General features: G+C 40.1%; 1 protein-coding gene across 1 annotated transcript in view; it reads right to left on the bottom strand.

The window, feature by feature from the left end:
* Positions 1-1,012: 1,012 nt before the first annotated feature.
* Positions 1,013-10,948, bottom strand: part of LOC130923755 (BTB/POZ domain-containing protein KCTD16-like) — a 68,418-nt gene continuing 58,482 nt past the window's right edge. The window contains exon 2 of the mRNA XM_057849691.1: positions 1,013-8,214. Coding sequence (XP_057705674.1) covers positions 7,763-8,214 — 452 coding nt within the window. The 3' untranslated portion in view covers positions 1,013-7,762. The remainder of the gene's footprint in view (positions 8,215-10,948) is intronic.

The following is a 10,948-nucleotide window of genomic DNA, read 5'->3' as shown; positions in this document are numbered from 1 at the left end:
CCCTGAACACACCATCCCCACTGTCAAACATGGTGGTGGCAGCATCATGGTTTGGGCCTGCTTTTCTTCAGCAGGGACAGGGAAGATGGTTAAAATTGACGGGAAGATGGATGCAGCCAAATACAGGAACATTCTGGAAGAAAACCTGTTGGTATCTGCACAAGACCTGTGACTGGGACAGAGATTTATCTTCCAACAGGACAATGATCCAAAACATAAAGCCAAATCTACAATGGAATGGTTCAAAAATAAACGTATCCAGGTGTTAGAATGGCCAAGTCAAAGTCCAGACCTGAATCCAATCGAGAATGTGTGGAAAGAGCTGAAGACTGCTGTTCACAAACACTCTCCATCCAACCTCACTGAGCTCGAGCTGTTTTGCAAGGAAGAATGGGCAAGAATGTCAGTCTCTCGATGTGCAAAACTGATAGAAGCATACCCCAAGCGACTTGCAGCTGTAATTGGAGCAAAAGGTGGCGCTACAAAGTATTAACGCAAGGGGGCCGAATAATATTGCACGCCCCACTTTTCAGTTTTTTATTTGTTAAAAAAGTTTAAATTATCCAATAAATTTTGTTCCACTTCACGATTGTGTCCCACTTGTTGTTGATTCTTGAAAAAAAATTAAAATTTTATATCTTTATGTTTGAAGCCTGAAATGTGGCGAAAGGTTGATAGGTTCAAGGGGGCCGAATACTTTTGCAAGGCACTGTAGATGAATGAAAAAAAAACAAACAAAAAAAAAAAAAATTAATGCAGCCTCAACGGGACACAAGCCAGTGTCCTACTTGCGCTGGTCCCAAGCTCGGAGAAATGCAGAGGGTAAAAAAAAAGCCTGCATTGGGGGTGCCGCCTCAAGATTTCTTAGTGCCCAGTCTGGTGGGTAAACCTAGATCCGGGCCTGCGCTCATGTATCAGTACCATCCCCCCCACCCATTCAAAGTGGATTGGACGTCTAGCGGCGTTAATTGCAGCCAATGAATTGAATGAGCGGCTGGAAAGAAACAAATAAAAATCATAATTCGTGCATGAAAGGATTTTTAAAAATCTAAATACGTCATAGACTTCACTATTAGTTGACAGGACAGCTCCCACAAACACTGCGGCACGCCTTCCCGTTGGGGGCTGACCCAGGCAGATCATTTGGCTTTCACTGTGATAAACTGATAAACTGGTGGAAAAATGACAAAAGTTTTACTGCATACAAGCAGGTAGGAGTGTCTTAAGAGCGATTTTGTCCAAGGATTCAAGGTAATTATTACATAAAATAGCCTCATGCATGCACTTTGAAACATTGTGGAAAAAAAGGGTAAAAGGGAAAAATTAAAAATAGTTTGTGGGCTTAATCTGCAACGTCCGCATAATGTTCTATCAAACACAATACTTTGTCTTAAAATAGAACCGTTTATTTCAAAGAGGGGTGCAAGAGCAGAAACTGCTTTTTCAGTCGTCTGTGTTTTCAGCCATACATAAAAATGCAAATTTTGCTTTTGTTGAGCGAAATTAAGATGATTCTGCATGCTTTCCTCAAGTATTAAGTTTCTGATGTGAAATTTGAGTGATTTATTAGCTGTTGAAAACTTTCACAAGAAAAAAATATATATATATTTTGGGCAAAAACTTGTATGATATGCTAAATATTGCTAATGATCCAGAAAATATAGGGGATTGTCTCTGCATTTGGTGATTTTTGTGCATCGAGAGTAACATTTTAGAATTTTATAGCCATATTGTTTTGTTATACTTCTATAGACCCTACCCACCGACGTCACAAAATCACGTGATCGCTGTATTGTTCCGCCCCCTTGTCCGTCATTTTGTGTCTGTATTATCAATGGTCTCAATTGATCGAGCAATTTATAATGCATTTCATGGAAGACCCGGTGCTTTCGGATGCCGTAAACTCACTTGATGCGTTGCATAAAAGGCGTTATGTGGAAAAGCTTCAGTTTATCCATTCGCCAGATCCATATTTGATGCCTAAATCGATGTTTTTCGACCCGCTGTCTTCGCCGTATTTGCCTGACATCTGCTAGGTACCCTGATATTTACAACTATCTTGTCCACACAAAATCAGCCTATTCTCACGAAAGTTTGAAAAACTTTAAGAGCTTGGAGGCTTATAAGTACTTCGTTGCTGGTTGGGTGAAACAGGTCCTCGTCCACAAAAATTCGGCAGGAATCTATCTTGTGCTTGGAAAGGTGAGTTACGAAATTTTCAGTTCAAAATCTTTTGTTCTTGCTAACATCCACTGTAAAGTCTAATGTATTTCATGTCCATTTGTCAATGGAGCTAGGGCTTTTAATGTTTATATGGTTTAGCGATAGCATTCTCACTACATACATACGTGTATGTTGTCGGCGATTAGCCTAGCAATGATCTTAATTGTGGTTGTCAGCCCAAAACCCTCTAAATATATATTAAATGCATCTTACCAGATATAAAATGACTACTACATAATCTGTGGTAATCGTTTGGAGCCCAGTTTTCTCGTCGAATTGCAGCAGCCCATCTCGCTCTCTCCTCTCCGGGTCTCTCGGAATCCGGTAGAACTTCAAGTCTCTCCGTCTATCTTCTGTTATTGCAACCGACCGCCACACACGCCTTCACCATTTTGATTATTAATGTTAACGAGCAGAAAAACACGCCGTAAATAGGAGGAATGTACGTAGCCGTAACAGGTAAACACGATGTGTTGACGGACAATTGGGCGGCACCAGTCAGGAGGTTGGAGTTGTGACGTCACGTGGGTAGGGTCTATAAAAAAGAATCAGGATTTTATTAAGGAACGACTTTCAATTTTTTTATTTCACTGATCATGAAGACTTATATATGCATAAGGGAGGTGCCTGTTTTGTTTTTGAAAATAGCCCCCCTACGGATCGGCCCCGAAACCTGTGTCAACTTCAACTGATAGTGAAGTCTATGATAAAATGTATCTTCTCTTTTAAAGGATAATCCCTTCACCATAAAGATGCTACTTACACAACATTATTGCACAGATAAACGATCGGATTAAGAATATTTACAATCACCCCATAATTTTTTCACCTTTTTACTTGCTTTTATTCACACAACAGCCACTTGTGTTTACATACACATCATCATCATCATCAAACCGACACACAATGACTCGAGACAAAATGTTTTACAATGGCAGACAGAACCAGGCAGTGCTTTCTCGATGCCACCGCACCATCTTTTGTGAGATTGCATAATTATGATAAGTGAAATGACATGCAGTGCCATTATCGAAGCCTACTACAAGTTTTGTGTTATCCGTGGAGTACAGTGAACTCAAAGCACCATCCGCGATCGAAAAAGGGAAGAGAGCACGTTGATAATGTGATAGCTTGACAAGATGTTGCCCCTGAGGTTGCTTTGTTGCTTTTGACCTCCTCCAACATGAAGGGGAGGTTAGTGATGTAAGCACCCCAAACAGGAGTAACCTGATTCGCACGTGTGCATATCATACACGGTGGTACTCTTTACAAATCCAGTGACTCACACTGCCTCTCACTTACTGTGTGTGACCTGGCGGAATCTTGCTAAAAATAGTGCTTGCTTTGAACGGTGCTTGCTTTGCACGCTTTCTATTGGGACCCTCGACAGATACATTAAAAATGTCAACAGGGAGGGATCTGTTTCACCTCAGATGAAATCTGAGTTGTGTGCTTGTGCGCGAGTGGTGGGGATGCACAACATTGTGGAGCAGTTCTAGGACGAATGTGGAAAATTTCTAAATTCCACGCAACTTGTTTTGGTGTCGTTGTTTCATAGTGTTGCACCGATACGGTATTGGCACGTACTAAGAAATAACATATAGATTCCACACAATACAGTGGTACCTCTACATACGAATTTAATTCATTCTAGGACCTGGTTTGTAAGTCGAAATGGTCATATGTCGAGCGGGATTTTCCCATAAGAATACATTAGACAGGTAGTCCCCGGGTTACCTACGTCTCATCTTTTTTTTTTGGTGGAGGAAGTGCAGAACAGTAAGCAAGCGCATATACAGGCGCACCCGCCCACCCCACACACACACAGACAGCGCAGCTGTGACAGAAGTGACAGCCTGCGCGTGTATTTTTTGCTTGTGAAGCAGAGGAGACAGCTGTATAATAGTATAACCTATTTTGTACTGTTTATTGTGCGTTTTCAATTGTGGCTGAATACTTGGGGCGAGTTTATGTTATTGTTTTTGATGACGTGCGGACGCTAACTATTACATGCTAATCGTTTGTTATTACTGTATCAGCAGCTACTTGTAAACGTAAATTTGAATTGCTGTAATTGAGGATGAGACTGATTTAATTTCATTTTATTTTAGTTTAATTCAGAAAGTGTTGATGTCATGAGCAGCTGAATAAAGTCAGCAAACCACACGGACGTCGGACATCGCCCTTTCGGAGCTTTGCTCACTGTCTAGCTAGTACTTAGCTCCAATGTCTTGGCAAGGACAGTACAATGGTGTATAATACATGGTTTTGGATTTTTTTTTTTTTTTTTAATTTAGAGGGTGTTTGGGGGTATTTAAAGGGTTAATTCCGACTGACGCGGAAATCCGGGTTACCCTGCCAGCTCAGGAACGGAACTTGTTCGTAAACCGGGGACTACCTGTAATTCAAATAATCCGTTCCACAGCCCAAAAACCAAAGCTAAATCCTTAATAAATACTGTACTGCAGGTACAATTACAAGTAGCAATTACAGATAGCAAAACAAATAAATTACAAATACAAATTGTATAATAATAATAAATAGAAAATAAAAAAGCGTTTTAATTATCACCTTGTAGTGTTAGACATAATTCAACCGCAGAAATATAGTCACGGTTATGATGTTGCGGGGGGAACGTTTTTGGTTAAGGAAAATCCTGAAGTTGTTAGTTTTGACCCGTGTCCATGCTGTTTGACTTGTGTGTAACATTGCTGCTGGAAAGTCAATAAAGCATCGCAGTTTGGCTACATATTTTTGACACACCGTCCTTGCTCCGCGCTACAACCTTAACTTATAGAAATTGACGAATGGATGTCGGAGGAAACGGCTGGTGCATTCTTAATCCATATCAGTAAAACGCATTCATCTACTCTGAAATAGCTCTACGAGGTTTAGACAGAATAGTCATCCCCTAGGATGCTTTGACCGTTTTGATGGCTTCCATCTGCTTGAGGAACGTCAAGATTGTAGACATATTACGACCAAATACTCCAGACACAACGCTCATATTTTTCTTTCATTTCCTTCTTAACTTCAATGGGAAGCGTCACCTTTTTCCTTTTTTTCACCAACTGCACTAACCTTCTTGGGACACATGTTGATTTCTGCCGTATTACAAGCATGTCGTCATATGTAGAGACAAACGACCAGAAACATTTTACGTTATATGTCGAATGGGTCGTATGTCGATGCATTCGTATGTCGAGGTACCACTGTATATACTTTTCGAGATATAATTTCCAACCGCTGGTTGCTCTACCGAAGATGGCTGCCAGCTACCTAAAATTGATTGGATGTGTAGCGCTGTCTATAACCGCCAATGAATTACAAATCAAAATTTGTTCTTCCTCTGGCCAAGATGCCCCGTCTTATTACTAGTAGACGCCCAATTCATTTGAAATGGGAGTGTGGCAGCAAGTGAACGAACCTTCATTCTTTTCCACCCTCCTGCTTCAAGTAGATTGTACTTCTATTAACATCAATGGCAGCCAATGAGTTAAAGCTGTGTCTGATTACTTTATATTCATGTGAATATGCAGTAATTGAGTATTCTTTAAAAAAAAACTATATTTTTTCAAAAACATGGTATCGGTACAGTATCGGCATCAGCCAATACCACAGTAGTGTTGGAATAGATATCGGGTGGCAAAAACTGCATATATTTTTTATTTAAACAGAACCACGGAGAGAAAGACTTGTAGTTCTTAAAAGATAAACGTTAGTATGAGTTAAAATAATTTGATATTAAAACTCCTCTTGATGTTTTTGTTTTTATACAATTTTTAAAATTAGTATAACTAGCAGGTCGCCATTGGTGACGTCACTTGTCTATGCTGCCTGGCTTCCAGAGTATGACTCTAGCAACATAAACATGTAATCTGTTCAGCCCTTTTAATTTGAATCCCAGTGGAGCATTAATGAGCATGACAGCACTGTCGATATTTCACAAAATTAGCAGCAAAAGCAAAATAAACAGGAAAGACGGGATGAGACGAGACGAGAATAATCGAAACCTGTGTTCTGCCAAAATGTGCTACACCGGCGAACTGTCCTACAAGAGGCGAATTTGACACCCAAAGTACTACCGTGCGCTTTCAGCTTTTTTTGTTTAGATGCATACAGGCAGAACATACTAATGATGCCTTAAGAAAATACTTAAACGTAGTGATATCGAATAAGGGAGGTTTAAATACACTACGTGACTAATGTGGTCAACAGATCAACAATCTGCTTTAAAGCGACCCCAAGAAACCACAATGCTTAAAAGTATTAGAGGGAAGCACATGCAAGAAGTATTTTGAAGCAATGAAAAGGTAATAAAAGACTCAATAAAACCACAAATAGCAAATACTCGCCGCTTTTAACCGATGTGCGCATGTGTTGGAAGTAGTGCTGCAACAATTAATCGATTAACTCGAGTATTCGATTAGAAAAAAATATTCCCTCGAGTATTCGTTTAATTAAAGTGGCGTTGTAATGTTTTATTTTGAAACTGTTTACATTTAGTTTATTGATTAGGGTGGATACATTCCCCTATGGTCTGCTTCATTTCACATGGCTGAATCCAACTGCTCCCTGTTAAGACCAACGTAAGCTAAGTTTTTTGGGGGGCTAATGTTTTTTAAAGCATTCGTAATTTAGTTTATATGTATATTTAGCCATTTGTTGTGGTAATATGAGTCTGAACCATTTGTTAAGAGCATTGGGAAAAAAACGTTAGCATTTTATAGCATTTAAGCAAGCGGACTTTTGCCATGTAAGTTAGCCAATTGTCTTTTGTTGTACATAGATCCTCATTTATTTATTTTTAATACCGTTTGAGGCTCAGATCAGGTATCGTAATTTTTCCTGTTCCTTTTCTGATTACTCGATTATTCGAACTAACTAGTTCATCGATTAATCGACTACTAAAATAATCGATAGCTGCAGCCCTAGTTGGAAGTATCACCGCGTAGAAAAAATTGCAGAACACCGGTAGTGTTCGTCTAGTGACAGTGACAAACTACGTCATCACCCTGAGCATCCATTGTGCGCATAAAACATGGCGCCCTCCGTAGGTCAAAACATGTACTAAATATTATAGATTTTTAAATCAATGGTAATATTTCATGTGTTTCTAATAACATATTTTAGTAATAGAACAATTGTAGCTTATTAAAGCCTACAAGTCTTTAAGTCCGAGGTTCCCTTTAAAACGTGGTATTGATACAGGATTGGGATGGGATGATACCACACAGCCAGTGTTTAAATCGGTATTGGAAGTAAAAAATTAAGTTAATATATATAGATATTTTAATTTGGTCTCGGTACAATATCAGCATCGGCCGATACCACGCAGCCGGGTGTTAGAATCAGTATCGGGAGCCCAGAATTTTTTAAACTCTTATTCAGAAAGAGTGGTATCGGTACAGTATCGACCGATACCACACATCCGGTAGCCAAAAATTGTATCGGTGCAACACTAATTTTTGATAGTCGTTTTTATGTTTTTGGGTGCTCACGATAACCAGGTGACATGATACTGTTATCAACTCCATACTCAGAGACGGTATTTTCTCAAGAGCTCCGATTGCCACATGTACTTCCGCTCCGGAAAGTGATCTGGAATCCTAATGCGGCGGAAGTCCTGGATGCATTTCTCCAGCTCCTGCTCCGGTGTCATCTTCTCCTTGTTGGCTTTCCTCTTGGCAGCCTCTCGATCGCGGACTCCGAAGGTCCTGACGCGCAGCATGTCAGTCTTACGCCGCGTCTCTGCCTGCTGCATCATGTGAGCGGGCCCTTTGTGCACCGGTCGATCCAATGACTGGATGTTGGGGCGTCGAGTCACGGGGCCGCAGATGACGGTCCCTTGAGGCGAGCTGGCCTCCGATTGGGTCTCCGAGCATGAAGTGGAGAGCTCGTTGAAGGAAGTGCCGCTTTCTCCTTCGCGCTCGCTTTTGTGGCTCTTGCAGCAGCAGTCGCAGTGTGAGGACGACCACCGTGAGGGCCCACCTATAAAACACATACACAGAGGTTCTCTTGTTAACAAAATTGGTGAAAAAAATAAATAATAATAAAAAAATAAACAAATAAATAAATAAATAAACAAACAAATAAATAAATAAATAAAAGCTCCATGATGTTCCCCCCGCCCCCTTCGAAGAGGGATATTATTTTTTTGGCCAGCAGCAGCTGCAGCCACTGTAAATAATGTTTAAAAAAAAATGTCAATGCTGTGGAGGTGGCGAACACACCAGTAATTTTGCCAATGAATGTTCGACCTGTATCAGGGTTAGCATAACATTAAACTGTGTGAATTTGCTAACCTGAAAAACTTGAGTAGGAAGCTGCTTAGAGAGAAGTGTCCCCCTGTATATGTTTTGTACTGTGAACGTTAATCAAACTGTGAGAAATGAAGTGCCCCAAGGTTTATCCCTTTCTCTGCAATTTTCATTTTTATTTTATTTATGTGGTTTTAAAGCAGCCCAAAGGTTTTTAATTTTTTTGTTGAGTTTAGACAAAAGCAGGAGTGTTTTACCTGAAGGAAGGCTGAATTTTTATTTGTTTTTGTTATTCCACGACGAGTTTTTTTCAGTTCTATTTAATTTCGATATTTATATATTATACAGTGGGGCAAATAAGTAGTTAGTCAACCAGTAATTGTGCAAGTTCTCCCACTTGAAAATATTAGAGAGGCCTGTAATTGTCAACATGGGGAAACCTCAACCATGAGAGACAGAATGTGGAAAAAAAAAAAAAAAAACAGAAAATCACATTGTTTGATTTTTAAAGAATTTATTTGCAAATCATGGTGGAAAATAAATATTTGCTCAATACCAAAAGTTCACCTCAATACTTTGTTATGTACCCTTTGTTGGCAATAACGGAGGCCAAACGTTTTCTGTAACTCTTCACAAGCTTTTCAGACACTGTTGCTGGTATTTTGGCCCATTCCTCCATGTAGATCTCCTCTAGAGCAGTGATGTTTTGGGGCTGTCGCTGGGCAACACGGAGTTTCAACTCCCTCCACAGACTTTCTATGGGGTTGAGATCTGGAGACGGGCTAGGCCACTCCAGGACCTTGAAATGCTTCTTACGAAGCCACTCCTTTGTTGCCCTGGCTGTGTGTTTGGGATCATTGTCATGCTGAAAGACCCAGCCACGTCTCATCTTCAATGCCCTTACTGATGGAGATTTTCACTCAAAATCTCTCGATACATGGCCCAATTCATTCTTTCCTTTACACAAATCAGTCGTCCGGGTCCCTTTGCAGAAAAACAGCCCCAAAGCATGATGTTTCCACCCCCATGCTTCACAGTGGGTATGGTGTTCTTCTGATGCAATTCAGTATTCTTTCTCCTCCAAACACGAGAACCTGTGTTTTTACCAAAAAGTTCTATTTTGGTTCCATCTGACCATAACACATTCTCCCAGTCCTCTTCTGGATCATCCAAATGCTCTCTAGCGAACTGCAGACGGGCCTGGACGTGTACTGGCTTCAGCAGGGGGACATGTCTGGCAGTGCAGGATTTGAGTCCCTGGCGGCACATTGTGTTACTGATAGTAGCCTTTGTTACTGTGGTCCCAGCTCTCTGTAGGTCATTCACTAGGTCCCCCCGTGCGGTTCTGGGATTTTTGCTCACCGTTCATGTTATCATTTTGACACCACGGGGTGAGACCTTGCATGGAGCCCCAGATCGAGGGAGATTATCAGTGGTCTTGTATGTCTTCCATTTTCTAATAATTGCTCCCACAGTTGATTTCTTTACACCAAGTGTTTTACCTATTGAAGATTCAGTCTTCCCAGCCTGGTGCAGGCCTACAATTTTGTCTCTGGTGTCCTTCGACAGCTTTTTGGTCTTGGCCATGGTGGAGTTTGGAGTGTGACAGGTGTCTTTTATACCGATAATGTGTTAAAACAGGTGCCATTAATACAGGTAAAAAGTGGAGCCTCGTTAGACTTCGTTAGAAGAAGTTAGACCACTTTGACAGCCAGAAATCTTGCTTGTTTGTAGGTGACCAAATACTTATTTTCCACTCTAATTTGGAAATAAATTATTTAAAAATCAAACAATGTGATTTTCTGTTTTTTTTTTTCTTCCACATTCTGTCTCTCATGGTTGAGGTTTACCCATGTTGACAATTACAGGCCTCTCTAATCTTTTCAAGTAGGAGAATTTGCACAATTGGTGGTTGACTAAATACTTATATGCCCCACTGTATATATATGTTAATTTCTCAACAATGTTGAGTGGTCTTAAGACAAATGTTGATTTTTTGCATTCCTGGATTATTATGAGATTATTAACAAGTTTGTGTTTATTGTGTATTTCAATATTCTGGAAGTTTTCAAACGGTTTCTTTAGTAGTTTTTGAAAACAAAGGTTTGAATCGAACGGTGTATCACCTGAACCAATACATATAAAAGTTAGTAGAAGTCAAAACATATGTATTTTGCATTGATCATTTAGCCTATAATTAATGAGGTTCATATTCGTGAGAAATCTTGCCCTGACCTCCATTCAACCAGTCTGTTTGATCTTATTAATGTCCCGTCCCCAGCAAAAAGTGTACAAGCAGGTTATGCTGTTATATCGTCCCTACCAATGTTGAGACCAAACCTACGCCCTTGATCGCATGTATACCTTTTACAGATGTTTGCTGTAAAACAACAGTTTAAAATGTACTGCAGTTATTATTACGGTAGTTTGCTCTTAACTTGACAATAAACTTTTATGGTTTTCCT

Source organism: Corythoichthys intestinalis, chromosome 11, assembly GCF_030265065.1.
Source record: "Corythoichthys intestinalis isolate RoL2023-P3 chromosome 11, ASM3026506v1, whole genome shotgun sequence".
Classification (NCBI taxonomy): Eukaryota; Metazoa; Chordata; class Actinopteri; order Syngnathiformes; family Syngnathidae; genus Corythoichthys; species Corythoichthys intestinalis.
This window is presented reverse-complemented; position numbering and strand designations above follow the sequence as displayed.